At 35.7% G+C, this 26,287-nt stretch overlaps 1 protein-coding gene across 8 annotated transcripts in view; it reads left to right on the top strand.

Annotated features, from left to right (window-relative positions):
- The window catches only part of Sntg1 (syntrophin gamma 1), a 774,196-nt gene that overhangs the window by 524,105 nt on the left and 223,804 nt on the right, over positions 1–26,287 (top strand). For all 8 annotated transcript variants that reach the window (XM_063258519.1, XM_063258518.1, XM_063258522.1 and 5 more), the window contains 3 exons: positions 3,656–3,713; positions 4,369–4,412; positions 4,503–4,544. In XM_063258519.1, coding sequence (XP_063114589.1) covers positions 3,656–3,713; positions 4,369–4,412; positions 4,503–4,544 — 144 coding nt within the window. The remainder of the gene's footprint in view (positions 1–3,655; positions 3,714–4,368; positions 4,413–4,502; positions 4,545–26,287) is intronic.

The following is a 26,287-nucleotide window of genomic DNA, read 5'->3' as shown; positions in this document are numbered from 1 at the left end:
TTATTATTTTGAAAGTTGATCGTTTAACTAAAATTTTGATATACAATTCATACACTCTTCAGTTTACTCATGTAAAGTGTACAACTAAAATATTTTAGTAAATGTTACTGGTATGAACCACTACTGACACAATTTTAGAAGATTTCAACAAGAAACACCAAATCCTTTTATCATCAATCCTTGTCTTCTAATCTACAACTCCCTCACCTTAGCCTGAGTAACCACTGAGCTCCTTTTTGTCATGGTAGGTTTATGGAAATCTTAAGGGACTCGTACAGGAAATCATATAGGAAAGGCTATTAAGTTTTGTGAAGTTAATGTAAATGATTGTGGCAGATTAGGACAAGATCCAGATAGATGATGATATCTGGTCATATTCTTCCCGGGAATATTTAAGGATATGTCTCTCAAACTTAGCCAATTTTGCTCTACCATGTTGCCATCTAGGCCAATTTTCCCCTCATTATTTATTTAAGAACAACATCAAGTTCTATGCATCGTTTTTATCTCCAGGGTCCAAAATATCATTGATTGATTTCAATGATGAAAATACTGCTCTGAAAATATTTTTAGCAATATTTTTGTTATTCTAAAAACATTCTAGGATTGATTTGGTGGTGTTTTGAAGTGATTCTGGCAAAAGAATTGTGCAGAGTTCTTCAATAGTTTAAATGGGATTCATAGCTTTGTTTCTTTGCTAGCTGTAATATCAACTGTGGTTTGTAAGGACATTGTGGGGTAGATTGTTGTACACTTTGATATATGAACTGCACGTTGGAGCATTCAATCCCTTTTCCTAGTCTTGAATCTTATCAGACCACTGGGATAACATGGTTTAGTTAATTCACGGTTTCTCTAAACCCTGGCCATGGACTATAGTCTCTGGGCCAGAGGTACGTTGGGAAGAAGATGAGGATAGAAAACCTGTCCTGAGCTCAGGCTCCTACTCTAGTGAGAAAGTACAATGTTCCATCCATTGCTGCATAATTCAAAGTAATTAATGAAAGTGGGGCATTTCCCTAAAGTCTTGAATATAGGAAGGAATGTACAAGCTTAAGGGTGAAAACATACATTCTAGGCAGAGATGATAGGAAACCCTAATGTCTCTGGGAGTTCAGAGTTACAAAACAGTAAGTCAGCAGGCTGAGTTCACACAACAAGGATTCTTAAGGACTTAAGTTTTTGTTGTTGTTTTTTGTTTTGTTTTATTTTGTTTTGTTTTGAACTGGGGATCAAACTCATGACCTCATGCTCACCACTAAGCTAAACCTAAACCCACAGCCTTTAGCTTTTTAATTGCAACAGGAAGCTTATTACCTGTTTTAAAGAAAGTGAGCCACATTATTTAGCTCTTACCTAGACATCCATAAATTTATGAACTGAACTAAATCTAATTAGCTATGAGAGCTGGCCTGCCCTCACACATCATCTAATAATTGCATGTACAGTAATACTAAATTTGAATTTTTACCTCCTGATTTTTGTTTTAAAAATTGCCACCCAATCATAAAAGCTATTTTCTGAAATTAGTTTAAAAATTCTCTTAAAGCTCCAAGTGCCTGACTTAAAAGTTAAACTGTACCCCACTACAAAAAAATAAACCTTGCTTGTTCTGAATCAGGATAAATTTTATATATAAAGTTGCATATGAAGAGTTTTTTTTTTTTCCTATTTTACCATAGTCACTTAGATTAAAAATTTAAACATTTACAAAATCTGTGATTTTCATAGTGGAATGAGAAAAAAGTGTAAAATGCAAACTCAGTTGTGCAGAAGCCACAGGAAGCAGGCCTGGAGTAAGCTGTACTGTGCCTTCTCCAGAACAATGGATTTGCCATGATAGAGTTGATTTAGTTCATCTTTTGACATCATCAGGAGTTTCATCAAGTTGACGATTTGAGTCAAGTATCTTTTTCTTCAAAGGAAAAAATGTAGTTGGATTTCATCTGTGCACAAATCAAACTCCAAGCACTGTCATAATCTTGCATAATTAAAGTTAGTTAAGAATGTCAGAGATTGGCTGGGGTTTAGCTCAGTGGTTCAAGCGCTTGCCTGGTAAGTATGAGGTCCTGAGTTCGATCTCCAGTACAAAAAAATATGTGGAAGAAAAAGATAAGTAATATTTAATAAGTAATGAATTTGTTAACATTATAGCTAGTTTGAAAAGAAGAAAATTAACACAAACAGTTGACAGCAGAGACCTCTCACATACTGGGAATCCTAGACTGGCTTAGTTTTCCTTCATGTTAACTTCTCGTGACTTCACTAGTAACCTTAAAGACAAGACTGTGTAACAGAGTAAATTTACTTACCATTTCTGTAGGGTTTATTGTGTGCAGGATGAACACTCAATTTTTATCACGTAATGACTCAGAAGTCACTGCTCCTTTGATCTAATGAGAGACTGGATGGTCTAGGACAGAATCAGAACTTTTAGAGTCAGACTAAGAGACAGAATCACAATCAGGAGCCAGCATAGTGGTGCAAGCGGCTTTCTCTGTAGTCAGTGAGCCCTGGGGAGAGGGATACTGTGACTGTGAGTAATAGTGAGGAAGAAACTAGCAGATTATTCTGTCAACCTGAGAAGGACACGTTTTATTATCATAGTCTTAGTGTTTCCTTTTGTAGTGTGGAAGAAACCATTCAACTGGCTATAAATACATTGAATATTTCTGTTTTTTCCTCAAAAATGATTATCTATTTTCTACTTAAGGATTAAAAATGACATTTATAGGGAAAATCCCATTATAAAATAATTTATTGTCCTTAAAAAAATTAAGGGGTTTCATATTTCAGAAATGATCAAACCCAAAAAATTCTGATTGTCTTTGTCACTATCATATGCTTCTTCTTACACAATATTTTATTCCTTAATATACTTGAGTTTTTAACTGTTTTTAACTTCCTCAACTCTGCTGTGACAAAACAGGTTGTCATGAGACTATGTTAGTAATTTATTTTGTACTTTTATATTTATTTATTTTATGTTTTTTTTAGGCTATTTTTGTCCAATAACAAAGTACTAATCAATATTTGGGCAGGATATTTTACTGTATATATTTTACAGTATGTGCTTGCACATAAACAGGATCTAATCCCAATTAAGGGAATGCAGATGAGGCTGTTTCTAGCACTCATTTGCATATCTTGATTTTGTTTATCTGCACCAATAAAGGTGTTGCTGGCACTTAGCATTCAGAAAGGTCTCTGCAATTGTTTGGAGTCTAGAATAACTTAAACAGAGAATCAAAACACATAATAATCTGGTGTTTAGAATCCAAATAAGAATTCCTGCCTTGAATAGCATGGACTTTGACGTGAATGTCTATTTAAAAATTATATATATATATATATATATATATATATATATATACATCTAAATTGTATCAATAAATTTAAAGAAATTTTTAAAAATGAAAATATTGTCAAACTTTTTTGAGAAATAAAAAATGTCAATGTCAATTAGTTTTCATTGTTGGATATCTTAGCATATCTCAAGACAGGTAGATGGGTTTTGTGGGGGCATTACCTACTTAGTGAAGTGGGAACTTAAGTTTATATAAATTTCCCTGGATGTCCAGTTGACAGGCATTCAGTACCTATGCAGTTGCACTTTTTGCAATTAAAAATACTACATGTAATTTTCTTTTTCTAGGGAGGAGCAGAGCATAACATTCCAGTTGTCGTTTCAAAAATCTCCAAAGAACAAAGAGGTAAAATGTTAGATAACAATACAGTGGTCATTCCTTTGTAAGTATTGTTTCTCCATTGCAAGGAACTCAGTGGCTGAATCTTAGTATTTCATTATAGAGAAGGAGCAGAAATGAAAGTCAATAAACCACGTGACCATGCATGAGTTAAGTAGTACATAGCCTTTCAATTGTTTAAACACAGAAGCAAAAGCAGTGATAACTAGTTACATCTAGTAAAAACAGTTCCATTTACTACTTTTTTGCAGTACTTACCGTATTTTTACTCAATTAACCATCCCTATGCAAATTCTTGAAGAAAATTAATGAAGATATACAGCAATTTTTCTGTGACTGAAATCAGTAAAGCCACATAATGTTTGCAAATGAACTTGGAGACATTTCCTCGGTTTACAAGTTGTCTAAAACTTTGTCAAAGAAAAATCCATGAAGTATCTAAGGAAATTTAGTGTCCATCCACAAAAGGGATTAATTTTTAGAAATATCCCTGCTTGTAATTCAGTAATTAAAATGGCTTGAATCATATTATAGTTTTATATTTCCATTCTTTTTGGACTTTCAAAGATAGTAATGATATAAAACATTTAATTTAAAAAATATATACGTGTGATGAAAATGGTCAATACATTATCATTTGTTTTTTTTTTTTTATTTACAGCTGAACTTTCAGGACTGCTCTTTATTGGAGATGCAATTTTACAGGTATATATTTTATTGCTATATCTCTGACACCAAGACATAAAATCAAATTGCAGTACCCTCCATGAAACTATGCTTTTATATTCATTGCAGATAAACGGAATTAATGTGAGAAAATGCAGGCATGAAGAAGTGGTGAGTGTACTTTTCCCTAATGTCCTAAGCACAATTTAGTGCACTGCCAAAAACTGTAACTATATTCATTAAGATGGGATGGTATTAGTATAGTTTGCTACCCCACTTTCAAAAGATCTACTTGATTTTCTTTTTGCTCTCATAAATATAATGGTGAGTACAATTGACGATGAACTACATGTTAAAGGAACGCAGAGGGATGGTACTTGCTACAGATTTCCCTTGTTCCTGTTAGTCTCAACCACCTTCACCAGATGAAATATGTTTTTAAATTCTGACAATTTTAAAAGATTATAAACAATGAACTTTAGGTAGAAATAAAAAAGACCCAGTTCTTCTCCTTCACCTAACAGCCATGTTGCTTCTCTGAGAAGCAACCGAATATTGTACCTAACCACAAAGATGGAAGCTGAATCAGGGTCATTTCTGGTATTCTCCAGGATCTGGTTGCCCTTGATTGATTGACACAATTAGTCCCACTTGCAGATTCCAAAGAATTCACACCAGCGTCCTAATAGCTCCACCATTTTTGAAGAAGTTCAGAAACTTTCTGCAGAGCTCTCACTGTGGCCACTATGCCTGTCCGGTATGCCTGATAGCTGCTTCAAAAGATGTAGCCCTGACTGCCACAGTGACTTATTCCAGATGGCCCAGCCTCAGATGACTCTGGGAGGCTCTGCCTTGCTTCCTGTATGCACCCTGTTCCCACCTCTCTCTTCACTCAGTGAGGAACGGTTCCTCCCACCACCTGGCACCTGAGTGGCAGCACAGGGGATGAGGAAGCCCTCCCTCAAGTGGTCCTATTCCCTGTTCAGGCAGCCTGGACTGACCGGGCTGCTACAAGGGTTTGCTAACGCTACAGGTTATAAACCTTGAAGACTTAGAGGTGGAGGAGGGCAGTAGCAGGCACTAGAGACTGAAGACCTGTGTTGTGTGAGACCTGAGGCCAATGAGCAAAAGGTAGCCCTTGAGAAGCCCAAGACCAGAAGCCAACAGTTAAAGATGAGGCCCAGGGGAAAGCTGAGAAGCAGCCCCAGGCCTATCAGCCACGTGGGGTGGATTCAGAAGTGGGCCCGAAGTGTGAGGCCATTAGCCCAGGAAGAATAAAAGGGCTGAGAGGGGCAGCTGTAGTTTGTGCCAGAGGAGCCAGCAGTGGAGGACCCAGGGAGACAGCAGACCTTGCTGGTTGGGATTCAGAAGCTTACAAAGGGGCGGACAAGCTGATGGAGCTGATGGGGTGGCTAGAAGGCACCCAGAGCTGGAACGCTAAGAGCCAATAACTGTGACACTGGGAGTCAAGAGGCCCCGCCACTCACGGCTCAGCACTGTGGCGCTAAGGCCTGAGAATCCCTGCACTGGAGCCATTAACCTAAGGGAGCAGCACCCAGCCAACTGGAGATTTCCATCTCGACTTGACAAAACAGCTTGATCGGTGGCAACCTGATTCTGGTAAAATTTCAAATTGAAATACGTAAAGATTGTGTGTGTGCATGTGTTGTGTGTACATGGACATTCCTGTAGTCAGCTTTTGATGGAGGATATCCCCAAGGCCAATAGCTTTGCTGTAGAAATAGCCACCATTGGATTTTACTGGGAAATTTGTTTTCAGTATTTCTAATCCATGCATATCCAATGCTCTAAAATTAAATATTTTAAGTTTGTGCGGACCTGTTACTTTTCCCTCGCTGTTATGACAGAATATCTGACATCCAGAATTAAGGAAGGAAATGCTTGTTTAGCTCAGTTTGTGGAGGTTTCAGTCCATAATTAGCTGGATCAAAGCAAGCTGGCACAGCACAGGGGCCACCCTCTGAGGCAGCAAAAAGACAGCAAAAGTAGCAGGAGCAACAAAGGGGAGTGGGGAGCACACCTCTTCCCCTGCTTTTTATCGTAAGCAAGCTACCCACCCTGGGTCAGATATGGGGCTCAAGTCATGCCCTGCCTTTCTCTCAGACTCTGTCTCTGTCTCTGTCTCTGTCTCTGTCTCTGTCTCTGTCTCTGTCTCTGTCTCTCTCTGTCTTTCTCTCTCTCTCTCTCTCTGTCTCTCTCTCTTTCTCTGTCTGCTTTCTTCTTTCCTTCCTTCCCTCCTCACTCCATTCTTTCCTTCCTTATTTTTTTTTTTAGTACAGAAACTAAAATTCAGGGTGGTCACTTATCCTCACCCCCCCGCTTTTTTTAAACAGGTATCACTCAGTTGCCCAGAATAATTTCAGACAAATGATTCTTTCTTGCCTCAGCCTTGGGAATGTGGACTTCAGCAATGGTTAAGTGATTCCATTGTAGGTTGATTCTAACCTATATTTTGATAGAAATATTAAGGCACTTTTGTTGGGAAAGTTAAAAGTCATAAACGATTATGCAGAAATTAGAGACTATCGTGATTCTTTAAAGGTCATTCATAGAGCTGTCACTGAGTTTCTGTATCAGCTTCTAAGCAAAGGGTAGAGGAGAAATATATTTAAAATTTTATGAGGGTATCAAACAAAATGAAACATACTCTGTGCCTTTGTTACAGCTCCAGTTGATACAATTTTTGGATACATTTCATTAATATGTTTACATATTTCAGACCTCAGAATGGCACCCTCAAGTGCATATTGTCACAAATGGTGACTTCATAGAGTTCTTGATTGTGAAAAGCGTGAGTGATAAAAGGTTTGTCAGCATTCAGAGCTTGACTTTGTGTTCTCAAAACAGTATTTGGGCCATGGCTACACATTATGTAAAATGTATGTATTTTTGATTTCCTACAAATATGTGCCCTGAAAACACTGTTTTAGGAGAGGTTTTGAATAAGAGATCAGCATACCTCTGATTTGCAGATTCCTCTAAAACTTTTTTAGCCGTGTAAGCAAAAATGCTTTTACCTTTATCCTTTCTGTAAAGTACTTCTAACTCATTCTGCAGCAAATAAAAACAAAGTGCATTTTATTTTAAAACCATATGCTGTCACAGGGACCACGCTTGCTATGTATTCTTCAGGAGCAGGCAGGGTGCTTGGACACACAGTGGTGAACTTGGATTGAACAGATTGGTGGGATTTGCAAGACTAAAATGCACTCACAGCCCACTTCATATAGAGCCAGTTCCGATTCAAAAAGCAAATTTAAGATTGTGATGAAAAGTATATATAGATGCATACAGTATAGTTATGCTTACCAATACAAATTTTGAAATATAGGTATTAACATTTTTACTTTGATTTTGGCCAAATATTTGATTTTCGAAAGGCAGCAATATGCTTTTATCCCACTAGTTATTACCTAAACACATAAATTTACAACTCATGGGGAATGACATATTTATTAAAAGTTTAATAATAAACTTACATGAGCTGAAAAAAGCACAAAAGCTCTGGAAATGACAAAAGCTTTGAAATAACAAACTGATACATCACATTGCTTATAGCACTTCAGCGCAGAAACGAACTGGGCAGGAATAACATGTTGTATGTGTAGTTTTTCTTTTATTCACTTACTATAATTCATTAAAATTGTTAGAAATTGAGCATTTAGTTCCCATTAGCTTTACTTTTAGAAAAGTTTTGATAGCGTGGGTGACACTTTTGGAGTTACCACTTTGAACTGCTAAATGTCAGTGGATTTGTCCTTGAAATTCTTGTGCCAAATCCCTAAAATCAGATCACTGCAAAATCTACATCTCTACATTTCTCGTAACACTAATTTGAGCTTACAATCATCAGTTTTGTGCTTTACGCATGCTGTTCATGGAATTCTCAGTGGAAGATCAGCATGGAGAATAAATGCACAGTGGTTCTGATTAAGGAAAACCAAAATCCGTTCTCAGTGCCGCTTCACACACTGTGGGATAAGTACAGGGCTTTCATTTCCAGAAGCGATCGTGTGTAAACCCCAGCTCAAGTGCCCACTAAACATTGCAATTTCAGCTGACTGAGCTTACTTTTTCTGCACCTCTATTATTATTGATAACAATGAACCAGTAATAATTACTGTGATAATTTAAAGAACATAAATGTCATCAGTCTTCTAATACACGTCTAGCCATTGAAGAGCGGTTATCTGTTGTTTTATGCCACTAAGTACTAAAGCTCCCCCAGCTGGCATTGGCTGCATTTTCTCCTAGGAGCAGCTCTGGGCCAGCAGTGCTGGGTGTCTCCTTGAGGTCCTTGCTGGCACTTGGAAAGTCACCGTGCAGAGAGGCAGAACTAACTACACTACCATCCAGCACCCCAAAATCCTCTTGCCAATTCCAGTCAGGAATTAAAGCGAGTACCTGCAATAAGAAAGGCACAGCCTTTAGAAAGTGAAAGATTTTCATTCATTCGGACAGGGCATATTTTGCTTACGATGTGAATAACATTTTGTGGTCTGTGGGTTTTACTACTAAGACACTAAAGTTCTCCCATGCAGCCTATTGTTTTCAGCACTACTGATGTACCAATGCTTTTGCCCCCACTGATATGAATATTGATGTTACTTTTCTTACCACAAAACTCTGGAAAAATTGAGTTGATTGTCTCCTCTGTACCTACCCCTGTTTCTCCTTATTTTTGTTGTTGTTGTTGTTGTTTAACATGAAAACTGATCACATACCAGAAATTTTGAGTGTCACTATGTTCAACACACTGAAATTGAGCCTTTTATATACTAAGGTTATAAAATAACAGTGTAATAACAATATATTTGGTATGGGGAATCATTCTTTAAAAATGTAGAATTAAAAATTAGAGGAAATTATTAGAAAAAGGCCATGTGGAAACAATGTTCTTCAGAATATAACAGTGGACGCTTATATTCACTAAATATAACAAGAAGTAAATTAACCAGTTCATTTCTTTCTTTTTTTTTTTTTTTTTTTTTTTTTTTGTACCACGCATCAAATTCATGACCTTGTGCTTGCCCGGCAGGTGCTTATGCCACTGAGCTAAATCCCCTATCCCATAATAAATCATTTCTTCACCGAAAGAAGCCTCTTGTTTATAACAAGAGAATCTATTAACATAATTAGAATTTCCATATAATAGACCTTAAAATAGAGTTAAGTCATAATTAGTCAAAGCAAGACTGATGAACATCTCTGATCGTGGAAATCTCCTTGTAAGAGTCATTTCTAGTTTCATTTGAGATTTAATAGTCCTGAAAGAGGTTCATCAGGTTTTGCTTCTATGATTTGTATGATTAAAAACTATTAGATTATTTGACAATGTAAATAATTACCATGATAATTCTGAATATGTAATTTTAAATGAAACTTTTAAAGATTGTCGTAATTCTTATAACAGTAGAACGAACAGCTAAAATTAGGTAGGTTAAAATGACTTTGTCATAGTGTAATAAAATGTACATTGATAAATTAAATATAAAATGACAACTAATGGCACTTAACTCATAATGCATGCTTTATCAACTTAAAATTCACCATTGGAATCAAATAAACATGTTATTTTTAGCATAAAACAATAAGAAAAATTCACAAAACATATACAAAATCACCTGAAAATGAGACATTTCATTTTTTATTGGAAGAGTTTAAGAGGTTGTATACATCAGAAAGGAAAATACTAAGCATATGATCAGGATACACAAATCATATTAGACTTCAAAGAAAAGATTAAAACTTCATTGAGTTTCATATCATGCTTTAACTATTAAAATTATATTGTTCACAAGTTAAAAAATAATTTTGAACTCTAGCATTTTCTTGAGAATTTCAGTCACAGCAGATTATTTTTTAAAAATTAATTAACATAAAAGAAAGTCACCTATGAAATAACTTAATTATTAATATTTCCTAGTATTTGGGAAGTGCAAAGACAAAAATGTCAGGCAGGAAAGTACTGCCCATGCTGCATGGGATTTTGAAAAGAAATGAAATATTCAGAACTTGTCTCATTTATATACTTAGATTAGCATCAGTACACTTAGGAGTTCTTTTTCTCTGAATATACCTAATTTGATTTCGTGTCAAAAGGCCCAGGTGAGAGTTTAATGACATATGGGCTTTCAACTTCTGGTTACTAATTATCAACAAATCCTCCATTGTACTCTTGACTTTTTGAACAATGATAGACAACATAGCTCAAGGACCAGACTTTGAAGCCTCTAAATAATAGTATAAACATAGGCTTAATAAACCTGTAACTTAACAATACACCAATCAAATTCCAGCTGGAGAAGTAGATAAAGGACACTCATCAGCAGACACTGCTGATCAGATCATAATGAGATGAGAATGAACCTCAAATCAACATGAACAAGGACGCCACGTTTTGTTGCCACCAGCAGCAGCTGTTTGCCACTCACCCGATTCAAAGATTGTAGCGAGGAAGGGACTTTTGTGTTTTACAAATGGCATGATTTCTACATTCCTGACAATTAATGTTCAAAATAAAAGTTGAAGAGCAAGAAGGCATGTGAAGTACCAATTTAAAGATAGAAGTTAAAATTTTCATCACACATTCTTCCCAGTTGTGCCATACTGATAAAAGATGATCTTCAAAAGCCGTCATTACATGCAGCGATTTTTCAGTTAAAATGCTGAATTCTTTTAGTTTAAAAGAGCATACAAATTAAAGCCCATAAAATTGTGTAATACAAATAGTGCACTTACGTAGATTTCACTGTGACACTAGCAACGATGCATCTATGTAGCCTCTTAAGTTATAACAAATCTGCCAAAGTAATGCAAGATTTTAATTAGAGGGATGATTCCTTGTATAATAAAATGATGGTGCTTACAAACTAAAAAAATCATGAAGATGGGAAATGGCATTCACATTTGCTACAATTAACCTTAGTAAAGAGTTTTAAAATTTTTCTTTCATTCATCCATAACCTTTGTGGACTTAAGTTTGAGTTTCTGGAAAAAAGTTCATGAAGGTCAGTCAGAGGAAAAGCAAAACCTCAAAATTGGAAAATAGAATTGTTTTAAGGAAAAAAATCTTTACAATATCAAGATGAATTGCTACCTCTGAAAAAGTGCCTCTCGGAAAACTTTTACTGCCTCTGTGGGGCTCTGTGAAATAGGGGTTAGCAGCAGAATCAGCCATAGCAAAGAGAGTCAGCAGAAACTATCGCATGAGCAGGGGCGACAGACAAGGAGTAAGGCCACTTGCTGAGTTCATGAACATAACCAGAACCGTGGAGAGCAGAGGCTTTTTGAGATCATTCAACTGTACAGGGAGTAACAGTAGGTGAATGAGTATGAGTAGGGTTTCCATCTTTCGCTGTTAAGGATAAGTTTTATTAATGATAAGAAAATAGTATGAATCGTCCAGATTATAAGAATTTCAGTAATGACCTCTAGGGAGAGTGAACGTTTTTAGAATTCATATCTATCCTTGCTCTCTCCTGGAAATATAAAAAGAGGCTGCTGGAAATATACGTTCTGAAGAAGCTGATGGTGTAAGTTACTACTAAAGGTAATTTGGGCAGCATTCGGGAATCATAATTATTTGGGCAAATTTTAGAAATCAGAAAGGAGAGGAAAACTGAGGTCTGAGAAAGATCCATGTATCTGTGTTCATACTTAATCACATAGGATTTTAGGTGACTTTAAGGTAGAAACACACAGTAATTGTTTTTAAGGATGTTTAGGAGCCTTAAATCAGCTCCCAAATGTCAGAACCGTGTTTGGGAACTATGCTGAAGGCATGATGAGCTATAGAAATGATAAGTCAGTTCAGTAGCATCAATGATGGGTATGCAATAATGGGGCTAGTGGTGTGTATAAAACGACATGATTCAGTGATGTGTTTGCAAATAACCATGAGAAAGCTGCCTTGGCTCCTGGCTTTGGATACTGCAATAGAATAGCAGAAAGCATTTCTGACTCTTTCAGAATTAATCATCATTAAGACTTTTCAAGGAGCAGTATTTTTATGATACTTCATCCCTTTTTTAATTTTTTATTTTGAGACAATGACTCGTTAAGTCTCCAAATTGCCTACGCAGGGCTTGAATTTTGATCTACCTGCATCAGACTCTCTGACTTTTGGGGTTGGGCTGGGGGTTTAGCTCAGCGGCATAAGCACCTGCCTTACAAGCAGGCAGTCATAAGTTCGATCCCTGGTACCGATAAAAATGAAATGACTTTTGGGGTTAAAGGCCTACACCACCAGGCCTACTGTAAAGGTGCAATCTTAAGTGATTCAAGCAGAGATTTGTGGTTCTGTGAGAGGTTTCCAAATCTTTTGCCTCCTAAAACTCATTAATGTGTCAATAAATAATTTTAAGATGCAATATGAGGAAAGAGAGAAAATGACAGCAGGTAAGGGTTGTTGGCAATTTTATTTGAACATAAACATTGAACAGATGAGCAGAGATTGTCTTATTTGGCCGTCAAAAAACTGTAGGCGAAGAGAGTGTAGCAAACTATTCCCATTCCAGACGTTGGTTAAGAATTCTTTCATTCTCTTGAATGGCTTACCACTGTCTTGATATGCTTGATACTATAGCATACGAAGTTACACTCAAATAATTCAAGGGAAGAAGCACTATGGCGACTACTATTACGTGAGATTATCTGGTGGTGAAACACAATGATGCTTAAATTGTTCGGTTCTGACCTGCGTTCTTCTGTTATAATGTCCTCTTTTATCTCAATCTCCCTCCCTTTTTAAATTAATCTATTTTCTCTCATTTTTTAGTTAAGGGGAAACTAAATTAAAAAATAGTGGGACATATTATAGTAAGTTTTTTTGTTTTCCTATTAACCTGATTTGAACCCCAGTATTGCTCTCCCCATCTTGTTCTGTCTGATTATTCTATATTCTATTTTGTTTGATAGTATCAAGTTTGAGGGTATAGGCAACCACTTTGAAGGCAATAAGATATATTATGATGCCCATTATGGTTTGATATTATCTTTTTTTGAAGTCCTGTAAGGTCTCCAGTGTAGGTTTATTGGTCTTGTTCTGTGCTGTTTTGATCAATTCTATTATACCTGATGAGATAGGCAACTCTTTTTGAAAATAGCAAGAGGCACAATGGTAACCACTTTTGAATGCCTTGTATTCTATTTTTGAATCATGTACTGTGCCCATCCTTTTGTTCTAACTGACTCTGTTTTGCTTAGTCACCTTTGGTTTTATTCTCTTCAAAAAACTATTAAGAACTGTGGGAGTAATAAAACCCCAAAAGTGTAATTGTTATTGTAAAAAAGAGAGGAAAGGAAGGTGGACTAAGGGATGTAACTGCAGGTATGTTTGAGTGTGTAGGATGGAAAACCATATTACTGAGCTTTTGTTGATCATTGAACAGAACTGTCTCCAATATCACTGTATGAATGTCCACTTTATATGCTTTAATTTTATAATTTGGACAACTGTTTCTAGGAAGACAATATGTAACCTATTAACTAGTAATTACTTACTGTATATTTTTTTCTTGAAATTCTGTATTACTTGTACCCTTTTACTGCTTTTTAACATCCTTTCTTTTTTCTCTTTAAATTAAAAAAAAAAAAAAAAAAAAAAAAAAAAAAAGAGTTGAGACGGCAGGCTCATTAAGACTCAAAGCTGAGGAGGATCCAGAGGAGCAAGGTATTGATTAGACTGCAACTAAAGATTCTGATATCCTGCAGAGGGCATGGGTGAGATTCCTCAGGAAAATGAAGATATACATTCTGGGCAGGAAGGTATACTGACTCTGCCCTCCTTTAAACTCTCAGAAGTCTGGCATCTGAGGTTTGTTTTGCTTTGTTTCGTTTTTCTACTAAGAGAAGAAGTTAGCAGATTCTTCTTAGTGAAACTGTCCTAAGAAAGATAACTCGCGAATAATCCATTTGAGCTTTTGGGACACAATTTGGATTCTCACTAATAGCACCACAGAGAAGCCCAGTAGTGGATAAGCCTTGCATCCTCAGTTCTGAGCTGTCAGTCCACTTTTTAGTGTCTCACTGTGAAATATTGACTGATGCCAAAGGATTCCCCATCTGTGAGGAAAAATCTACATCAAAGGCCAGGACAAAAACACAGAGACAAAAAAAAAAAAGAAAAAGAAAAAGAAAATGGAGAAAGTCAGTTTCAAATTAAAAATGACTTAGTTACAATATTATCAGATAGATGCTAACATTTATTTTGTAAATTAAATAATATCAATATTATACATAAAGGAAACATACAGAGAAAAAAGAAAAGCTCTGGGATATTCTAAGTTGGTAACAATATTAAAAATGTAGAACAGAGAATTATTATAAAGTAAGCCAAGGATACCTCAAAATGAAACAAAATAGCATACAACTTGGCATGTAAATGCAAAGCAATACTGGAGACACGCCATTCAATAATTCTTTCAGCAGACCAATAGAATTAAGAAAGAAAATACTTTAAAAATGGCCACCTGATTTGATGCAAATCCCTTCTGAAAGAATTTAGAATCATGCCTTCATGTCAGTGCCTCCTGTGTAACGGCATCGTGTCATTAGGAACTGCTCCTGGAAACTCTTTACTTTCTTTTATAGTTTTTATATTTTACATTTTAAATGTAGGTCTGGGATTAATTAGAAGTCCCAATGACCTGCTTCTAACTTATTTTTTATTTATAGCAAATAGTTTTCCACTGTTTTAGTACATATGTCAACAATTACACCCACTTACCATTGAATTAAACTTGCTTCTTTGATTCCACTGATTCTCTTTTTCATCCTTTTATTCCATTTTATATTTCAATTGATCTGTTCTATCAACACTCTGCTGTCTTGGTTATTTTTGTTGTAAATAATGAAATCAGGACAAGTGAACTCTCTCTGTTTTTTTTTTTTTCCCATTAGTCTCACGAATATTCTATATCTTTTGTATTTCCATATAATCATTAAAATCACTTTCAGAATATTTATAAAATAATGAATAATTTTGAAGTTTATTTCCTTAAATTGGTTGATAATTTGGGAAAATCAACATCTAAATGTTACTGTGTCCTCTATCCATATGCAGCACCTATTACTTGAGATTGGCTTTGCTCTGTCATCAATGACTTGCAATTTTCCACTTGGTGTCTTGCACACTTTCAGGGAGATGTAGAGCTACGAACTTCAATTCTTCAATATTGTCGTTAAGGCTAGAGCTATTCTAATTACAACTTCATTTGTTGTAGTTAAGAAAACAACTAACTATGAACATAAGTGTCATTTAGACAACCCACAACACTATTTTGATATTTAGTTGCAAGGTTTAGTATTGGTATGTTTTCCAAGAGATTCTACCACTTAATTATTTTTAATTTCCCTTTTAGTAATTATTGAATTCCTCTTTTATTAATGTTGATAATTCTCCTTGTTCTGAAATATTTTTTCATTGAATAAATATATTTCCTACAGATATCTTCATCCTATCTATCTATCTATCTATCTATCTATCAATATTTTAAATAAAGACCTCCATAGATTTAAGACATGGAGGTCTTTATTTAAAATATGTTACTTGTTGAATTTAGATTTGCACATTATATATTACTTTGGGTTTCTCTTTTAATTGATTTTTACCAATCAACTATAAAAGTAATTATTAATGACATTTATTTTCTCCCATATTTGTAACTTTTCTCAACTTATAGTATCTCTTTATTTTCTTGCACTGCATTCCTTTTTTACTTTTTTAATAAGTATTTGATTAAGCCCATTATATCTCTACCCACATAGAATCAGTTACATTTCAATAGCAATTAGAGTTTGCATTAGAATGTCCACTGTATGCGTTGTCACTCTGTGCTGCCTTTCAGACAGCACTGTCCTGCTTTATGTGCACTCCAGGTAACTCACAACAGATACTGACACTCACCCCTCCTCTCTTCTACATTACTTGCATTTATTTGACTTACCCATTGTATTCAGTAGTCCTACACATTGTTGCCATTATTATTTTTTTAAATAATTAAGCAGTTAAACTTGAGAAAAAATAAGAGCCCTTATTTTATCCATGTCTTCACTGATGTTCCTTTATGTTGGCTTCAGGTGCTAAAATACTGGTTTGCTAACCCCTGTAGAATTCTAACACTTTTTGCAAGGCAGGCTTCTGGTAAGGTAGTTTCTGTTATTGTTTGTTTGACAAGGTGTTTATAGTTTTATCTGGACAGATAATACCTGGGGTATAGAATTCTGTGTATGTGATGTTTTATCTTTCATCCTTTCAAGTACTTCACTTTAGTGTATTCTTATTTTCCTGGTTACACATGAGGAAGCAGTTGTAACTTTCGTCCACTACGAGTTGTTCTCCCTCCGTAAACTCTTCCTTTTTGTCTTTGACTTCCCACAGTGTGTTTCTGCAGTACCCGATATCCATGACGTATATGACATGAAAACTTGTACAAAAGTATTCAGCGCAGCATAACTTACGACAACTAAATGTAGGAAAAAACTGATGATTGAATAAATAATCAGTATTTCCACACAATTAAAAGTTATTTGACAAAAATAATGGACTTGTTATTTTAATAATAATATTACAAATTACATGGGGCTGAAAATATTCTCTGCTTTGGATAAATTATAACAAAATACTTAAGATAAACAGCCTAATGGAGGAGGGGTTTATTTTAGCTTACAATATTAGTCTCTGCTCATGGATGCTTATCCATGTGCATCTGGATCTCTGAAAGCTCAGCATCGCATGGCAGAAATGTAAAGCAGAAGAGTTCTGATCACTGCATGTGAGTATGGAACAAAAAAGGAAGGAACAGAGCACCAGGGACTCCTCCCCAAGCACACCCCTGCTCTCTCAGCCTCCCGCAACCACACCCAGCTTCAAAAGGTCTATCATCTCCCAGTACCATCACAAGCATTTATGATCCACACCATAACACTAACCAAAATGATCCAGTCATAAAAGACCATACCCTGCACAGTCACATTTATAGAGCACTTAACAATGCTAAATTTATAGAGGTGGAAAGCTGAATATTAGTTATCAGAAGCTGGAGAAGAGGAGATAATAACAAGTGGCTATGCTGGGTATAAGCTCAATGGAGATACTGATAAAACATACTCATTTAAGGAACAGTGAGTGTAGACTATATGTATATACCCAAATCCTAGTGAGTTGTATACTTCCAATTGGTGAAATATATATTTTATGAATAACTTATCAAGAAGTATGCTCTATTCATGTATATTTTTAGAAATCTCTGAATTTGATTTAAATATTTCAATTTTTATATTTCATTTCTTATAACTGGTTTTTTTTTTTTTTTTTTTTTTTTGTCTTTTTCATTTTTATCGGGACCAGGGATCGAACTCACGACCGCCTGCTTGCAAGGCAGGTACTTATGCCGCTGAGCTAAATACCCAGCCCCTCATTTCTTATAACTTTTCATGATAAAATAAACAACAAATAATTAAAATCATTTAAAATAAGTCTCTAGCTTAATAAATTATGAAGCAAATAATCTGTCATACATTACCATGCCAATAAATATAGTTTGACATTCTCCATAATCTATCCTAATCATAGCCCTTCTAATATAATGTGTTTACTTCATGGTGGACAGAGAGAAGAGATCAGAGGAGGAGCACCAGAGAAGCAGGAGCTAGAAACCAGATACTGTCTAGTCTCCCAGAGGACAACTCTATGACCCACTTCCTCTTACTAGGCCCCACCTCCTATTAGGCCCTCCTCTGGTGAACTCATCCATAGGTTAAACCATTGATGGCTTAGGACTCTCCCAGTCCATTCACTCCTCCAGGATGCTCTTCCTCCAGTTAAACTGACAATCAAGATTAACACTCACAGAACACAGTTTATCTTTCATATTTAGTTAAACCTACTATAAGTCTGAATTAACTGAAATGCAAATGGCATGTATAAATGTCCTAAATCTTTCTTGATTTCCTTAGTTCCCAAAATGATGCAATTTAGTTAAATCAAAAAACCAAGTTGTAACCTTGACTTTTCTATTATACTCCTGAATTTCTGAAACATTCTTTTCAACTAAATCGCTAAGCTAACCCTCATCTCAGTAGTTAACCACCCTGTTACTTCACATTACTGTGGTCTTTGCTCTCCCTGTTCCAGAATATGACCTTTCCCTACCATGACTGTGTTAATCATTTTCTTCATTACTGAGCAAATACTCAATAATCAAAACTTAAAAGATGAGCAGTTTACCTTTGCCGACATTTACAGTCCATGGCCAACTGTGTCCAATACAGAAGACACGAGAAGTGTAAATAGATGAAGAAAAACTGCTTATACCACAGTGAGCAGGCCTCAGAGAGAGAAGGGAGAAGCTGAAGAGAGTTACAGAACTTTTCTATGTCCTCCCACCAGAGATCTGCCCCATCCAACTAGACCCACCTCCTAAAGGCAAGTCAGTTACATTGCCCCATAATGCAGTCACCTTGGAAAACTTCCACCTGTGAGTGTGTGATACCTTTGGCAGGTATTCTTGATCTCACCATATCTTAGTTACTTTATGCTCGTTGCTGAGACAAAATACCTGATGCCCAAGTTGGGAAAGGAAAGGTTTATTTCTTACAGTTTTTGGAGATTTCAGTCCACATTCAGTTGGCTCCAAGGCAAGGCGGGGATGGCTGGACCGCAGTTCATGGCAGCCATCAACAGCAAGCTCGAACCAGCCAAGAGAGAGACATACCTTCTTCCTGCCATTACATCACATCCTGGCTCCACCCCTAAGTGGGTGTAGCACTAACACCATCAATCCAAGCACTAGACAGTGAATGAATCACAAATGCCAATTCAAACTCATGAGGCCTGGGGGACACAAACATAAACCATGACACACCATAACACTAGCTAACCATTTATGTCCAGCCAAATTATGTCCTTTATGATGAAACTTTTTTTGTCAGCTTTCCAGGACACAAAGAATAAATGCTAATTCTTCATTCTAAACAATTCAAATTTTTAAAATTCACTTGTACTAATCTGTCTTTAAACCAGCTATCAGTTGGTTTTCTCAATTACTCAAATTTTGCTGATTTCTCACATGCTAGATCCTCTTTCACGTTAGAGCCTTTGCTTTTCTTGTCTCCTTTGCCTGCAGCTCTTTATCATAATTTATTTGCTAGGTTCTTCTTGCCATACAGAGTTTAGGTTGAAATTATCCTAATTACAGAACCCTTCTCATATAAAGTATTTTCACCTATTTTGACTCTTTTCATGGTAAGTGAGGTCATTTGTGATTTTGGGCTGTCCCAGCATCATAAAAACATTCCCATGGAGGGAAATATTTCATGATAATTATAAGTACCAGTCTATGATAACATCCATAAAAAATATGAGAAGAAAGAAAATATGTTTCCTCAGTTCCCTGGAAAGTAGAATGTAAACAAATGGATTAAGGTTTGCCAAACTTGATCCTGCAAACAATGAATTTTAGTTCTATGAAATGTGGGTGAAGTATCACAGTAAGATTACGAACCACAGTTGAAGTATGGTCAGGATTTCAGTGTGACAGTATAAAAACCCAGGTTTTACTTCTGATAAAACATTCTAAGCAAACAACCACTTTAAAAAAATTTTGTAGCAGTATCTTTGCTTTTATAGCAGTATATTTCTATTTTGTAAGCTAACATGTTTCTGATATTATTTAAATTAAAATGTCTTTTATGTGTAAAAATAGACAATTTAAAAAATAGCACTAAAACAAAAAGTAGTATGAATGTTAAGTGGAACACTTCTTAGGGTATTTTTTTTTTTTTTTTTTAAGCCAGGCATGGTTCTTCACTACTGTAATCTCAGCACTGCACACTCCGGGAAAGTGAGCCAAATTCAAGCCCGCTCTAAGCAATTTAGTGACAGTGAGAATCTATTTCAAAATTAAAAAAAAAAAAAAAAAAGTTAAAAAAGAACTAAGGATTCAGTTGACCAAGAAATCCTTGTGTTCAATTCCCAGTGCTAAAACATAAACAATAAAAGCAGATTGCTTAAAAATTCAGATATGTGATTTTCCATGAAAAAATAGATTCTGGCAAATGTAGTTCTGCGTGTAGACTTCAGTTTGTGGAAATGTTCAGCTGCCCTCCTCTGCCCGGTTTCCCTGTCTTGTTTCTGTAGACAATTGAATGGCAACCCTGGCATGACAAAGCATCAGTGATAGGAGCCTTTCTGTGTGTTCAGTGAACACCCTCTGAGGAAGCCCCAAACATCAAGATCATCAGATTCTCTGATCTGTGGTTCCTAATTAACCCAAGGGACAATAGACAATAATGCTGCCTTGTACATCCCACAGCCCCTGGAGTCAGGCAATGACTGAGTGAAACAAGATACCTAAAATATTTGCTTAACAAAATCAATTTTTAAAAAATCATTTTAGGAGCCTAGGGTATCTCTAAATGGAACAAAAATACAATTGTATCATCTAAATAAGGCAATGCCTTACTTGGGAAACAGGTGGAATCTATAAAACTAATGATTCAGAAACTGTACAGAAACAATGTACTTGGTCTAATAAAATTGTTTCATCTAGAGAATGAGTTGAAAAAAATCTAAAAGGTACCAAGCACATGGACTGGGATTGAACAACTAAGTAAAGGAGAGTGGATGTGGAGTCAGGATTCTCACTGTTGGAGCAGAAAGTTACAGATCAGTGAGGGGAAGGGCCTGGGCAGTAATGATGACATTTGCAGCAATCCGTAAAACCTCTTACTGACCATAGTAGAGATAGCAGTCATTGCATGTAGAAACATTTCTATGCTTATGCATTGTAGTCGATCTTATCCATAGGAGATATCTCCTATGACTCTCAGGGACTACGTGAAAGTGTGTATAGTGCTGAACTTTTTAGCTGTGTTTTGCATACATACTTCTGATTAAATAGGCACAGTTAGAAATTAGTAACGGTCACTAATAATAAAATAGAATAATTATAGTAAAGATTTATAAAATTTAAGGATCATTTCTAAAAGTTTAAATTTCACTTTTGATTCACATATTCAATGTGATGTTTCCATACATACGTGCATATAAGATGCAGAGATCAAAACCATCTTTACAATCCACTCAGCCATTCCACACACACACATCAGCCCCAGATTCCCTTGATCACTCTTCTATATTCAGGTTGACTTTTAGCTTCTATATGTGAGAGAAAATGAAGTATTTGTCTTTCTGTGTGTGGATAATTTCATGTAACATAATGTTCTATAATCCAGTTGTTGTTGGTTTAAAGAACAGGATTTTTCTCTTTAAGGCTGAAAAAAGCAGTTTTCTACTTAATAGTTTTGAGACGATTGCAGGTCACTGAAACCATAGAAAGTGAAACCTTAGAAATGTACTTGTGTACCTTTTCTTTCTTCTTCGGTCACTTGAAGAATTTAGAAGGCATGCCCCCTGGAGTAGCACTGAGCACACCCGGTACTCAGTTCCTTGTTTATACTAATCTCCAATAAATGGAAACATTGCTGCTGAGAGAACTGGCTGCTACAAAGGGTAGAGCATGTATAAAATGAGCTTGCTATTCTTTATACTTTCAAACACACACGTGTGTGTGTGCACTTACACAGCAAACACACCTACTATTGGTGGTGGCATAATCGGGGTTAAAGAGCTGAGTCAAAGAGCCTCCAGTGGCTAATTCCAGACCCATATGAATAAGAAAGAAAGAAATACAAAATTTTAATCTAATGTATAAAGTACATATTCATATCATGAATTTTCATTGATATAATGTTTTAATAAATATTTCAATTGAGAACATTCAAATAAATTGGAAATAATTTTGAATAATTTATGTAGACAAGCTATGCTCCTGTAAGTGAAGTTAAATTTGTCAATGCTTCAGTATAGACTGTTGTACATAGTGACTTTATTCCAAAGAATACAGTATGGAAAGGTTTGAGGGATTAACTACAGAGAACAGAAGCTTGAAAAATCTTTCTTAGTCACCTGGTATTATACATAGATGTTTCCCCAAAGCCTCATATGCTTACAGGTAGGGCTTTTAGGAGTTGATTGGGTCATGGGCATGTTGTACTCTTCAGGGGATTAATCCAGTGATAGGTTTATAGCTACATGTGTTGTTGGGAGGTAAACCTGTTAGGAGTTGGTGTATCAGAGCTGGTCGTGGTCTGGAAAACTGTATCTCCCTCCTCCGTTCTTTGATTCCTCTCTTTACTGCACACTGGCATGTCATGATCTGTTATCTTCTGCCTTGTAACCCTGCCTTAGAGCCCAATGACTATGAACTGAAACCTCTGTACATTGTGAGCCAAGGTAAACCTCCTCTTGTTTAAATTATAGGTGTTAGTATTGTGTCGCATTGATGAGAATATAACTAAGACACTTGATCAAGGACAATACCAAGGTGAAAGTTATGTTGACAGCATGTACTCTGGATATGATAGGGAGAAACTTAACTTCTGTAGCCTTCTTTCTAAAATCAAATAATCGTAGTCTGTAAAAAAGACCAGAAAAGTCCTAATTCAGGAACATACTGTAAAATCTCTGACCAATGCCCTTTGAAATGTTAAGGTTATAAAGAATAAGAAAATTTGGACAAAGTGCAGCAATTCATAAAAACTCTCACTTACCACATAGTACAGATAGCAATCAAAGCATGTCGAAATATTTCTATAGAGATGTAGGGTAACTGATCTGATTCATTCCTTAGCCAAGCGGAATCGAAGGAGATGTAACAACTAATGAGCCTAATGTGACCCTAGATGAGATTCTGGAACTGAAAAAAGGAAATATTTGGGAAAAAAACTAAGGAGATTCAAATGGACTTTAGACATGAGAGAAAACAAGTGCAATACAGTTTCACTGTTATAGTTTCCATCTTCATTATCCCACAGAGACCCACGAGTTAAGTGTTGGTCTCCAAAATCTAGTGCTATTGGGAAATGAAACCTTTAGGAAAGGAAGTGTGGAAGGAAAAACTAGGGTTATTGCAGGTTTGTTCTTAAAGCCCATATGAGGCTCCAACGCCTTTCTCTAACTCTCTTTGACCTCTTGGCCACAGTAAAGTTAGTAGCCTTCCTTTTCCTTGAAATTTACCATGATTAGTGGCATACCAAAGGCTCAAAAGCAATGGGCCAACAAATGGTGAACGGAGCCTTCAGAATTAGGAGTCAAATTAAACTTTTCTTCATCTTAAATTAATTCGTGTATTTTAGCACACGATGGAAAGATTAACAACATATTCTTTAGTTGTAACAAATCCAAGGTTAGTAGAACATTAATAGTATGAGAAGCTGGATATGCAAAAGACTATATACTGCCTTTTTAAAATTTTCTCTGTGTTTAAAATGTTTTAACATAAAAGTTTGATGTAAAATTCAATAAATTGGTACTTACTGTGATTTCATTTTTTTTTCTTTTAGTGTACTTCTATTATTTGTATGTCTTTCTTATCTAAGATACTATTTCCTTAAGAGCATCTTTTCTCTGTTTTTCAAGCCACTGTGTGCTGACATAATACATAGGATCCATAAATATATAGTTAATAAAACATCCGTTCTCTTCAGTCCATATGGTCCCATTTGTCTCTGCTCTTCTGTCATAGATATTGCTATTTCCCAGTTCCCAAGTAATAATTTTAGTATCCAACTGACATAACAGCTCTTCTCTCAGCTTATGAAAGAAATCTCACAAGATAAGAGTTTAGGGGACTGGGGATTTAGCTCAGCGGCATAAGCGCCTGCCTTACAAGCAGGCAGTCATGAGTTCGATCCCTGGTACCGATAAAAACGAAAAAGACAAAAAAAAGTTTACTCGAGAGTCCCTTCCAATGTGTACTGGTGGATCCCTTTACCTACCTGATCCAGCTCAGGTGTGGTGGCTTCTCACCCAAAACTTGTCTTCCAACTCAGTGGTACTTCTTACCAGGCCACGTGTGTACGGGAGGGATCTGCTGTTACAAACATACTTTCTCCCTCATGTACCTCTTTTGAGTTATCCCACCAAAAACTTAAATTTGTTTCTATTGATGAACTCATGATAGTTATAAATATTTATCAGTATTTCAAATTTTCCCTGTCTCTTCATGATCGCTACTGTATTTTTCATTGAAGAAGTTCAGTAAGTGTTGAGTAGGAAAATAAGTAGAATGAGTAAAGATTACACAGTAGATTTGTTATTAACAGTACAGATTGTACAATGGTAATGCCTTGTTGAAAGATTATCCCCCTTTTCAATCTATACTGAATCTGATTAGTAATTTAAACTAACTTTAATAAGTGTTATCATTTCTCTTTCCTTAAGATATTTTGTAATATGAATGAATTTAATTTGGGGATAAGCTCATTTATCACATGTGTCCAGTCCTTGGGAATAGATGAGCGCATTGTCCATTGTTATACAGAAGTTCGCCCAATTCTTTTGTCAGACTTGGAGTTGAAATTCTTGATTTATTGACATTTAATTATTACTTAGCTGGAGATCTGTTCAGACTAACAAGCTTCTCACACAAAATATCTCATATAAAACACTCTGTTAGCTAGAATTGCAATAAGAAGATGATATATATTCTTTTGACATGAAAATGTTAACAACATGAACAATTTAGAAAACATAAAAATCTCTGCAGTATTCCTTTTCCAGTGATCTGATACTGAAGATCTGATCAAAGATAGTTTTATATTCTTTACAAAACTGATGACCAGACCATGGCTTAAGATTTAACAAAATTTTATTTTCACAAAAGAAATGTGCGTGTGTGTGTGTGTGTGTGTGTGTGTGTGTGTAAAAAATACTTCATTTGGGAAAATTTCAGATTTTTAAAATAAGACATAGTATTTTTCTTTAACTATGATGTAAATTAAATACTGTGTAAGAAACACAAATTCTAAGTAGTACTTTGACAAGAAAGTATTGAAGATAAACTATGCACATATCATTCTCTTTGTATAAAGATTATTATTAGACACTCTATCTTGCCATAAAAAAAATCTAGTTTTAGGAGATGGCACCCACAAAACAGATAACAGTTTGAAGGCACAATTAACTGATCCGTGTACAGCAGAACTTACAATCATATTCTAGTAATGGATGCATAATATTTATTTGAATATGATATCTTTCCACTTTTTTCTATTATAAAATTTGTTCTCTATATTCAAGGAAAGTGAAGTTTTATGATTAGTGGGTAGTAAATAATTATGCTTAAGCTAATATAATTAAAAAAATTTACCCCATGTTGACAATTGATGCTATATATTGACAAGAGTCTACATTTTGGTTTCCAGATTGCAGTGGTCTTCATGGAAGAAATCATAGCAATGATGAGATCTATCCCTCATCAACAACTGGAATAATTTTATGTAATTCCAGTTGACATCACAGAAGGATTTGAGGATTTGTGTGAATATTGTCTATCAATTACCTTCATGTTCTTTTGCACAGTAATGTCACAGAGAGTGCATGCTTTATTGCTCTTAATGGCTTCCTTCAAAATGCATTATTCTTGCTATTAATGAGTTTTGTGATTTCTTTGCGGTAATGGAAGGAGAAAGCCAATTCTGGCAGCACAGGGATGCACTTCTGGTCTTAGATTTGCAGCTCCACATGTAATGTGTTCCGGACATATTTATCCAGTCTCCAGTTTATGAAGCTGAGATAGGAACAGAGTCAGCAGAGTTGTAGTGATTTCCCAGTCCAGTGATCTGACAAATTGTTGCCCAATCAAGCTGTCAAGATGTCTCTCTCAAGCTTCCTCTTTCCTCTCACCAAGTTGTACTTGTAGAGTGGCTCTGTCTGGGGGCTTTGCTGGCCTAGGTTGCCATGGAGACCAAAGCTTAATAGGTAGGGAAGGAAAAGCAGCTTCCTTTCCTTCTCTTATTACTAGCCGGAAACCCTTACCCTACTCAAG

The sequence above is a fragment of the Cavia porcellus genome, unplaced genomic scaffold, assembly GCF_034190915.1.
Source record: "Cavia porcellus strain 051 isolate PalLab524CR breed Dunkin Hartley unplaced genomic scaffold, mCavPor4.1 scaffold_11, whole genome shotgun sequence".
Lineage (NCBI taxonomy): Eukaryota > Metazoa > Chordata > Mammalia > Rodentia > Caviidae > Cavia > Cavia porcellus.
Note: the sequence above shows the minus strand (reverse complement) of the source record. Positions and strands in the feature narration are given on the sequence as shown.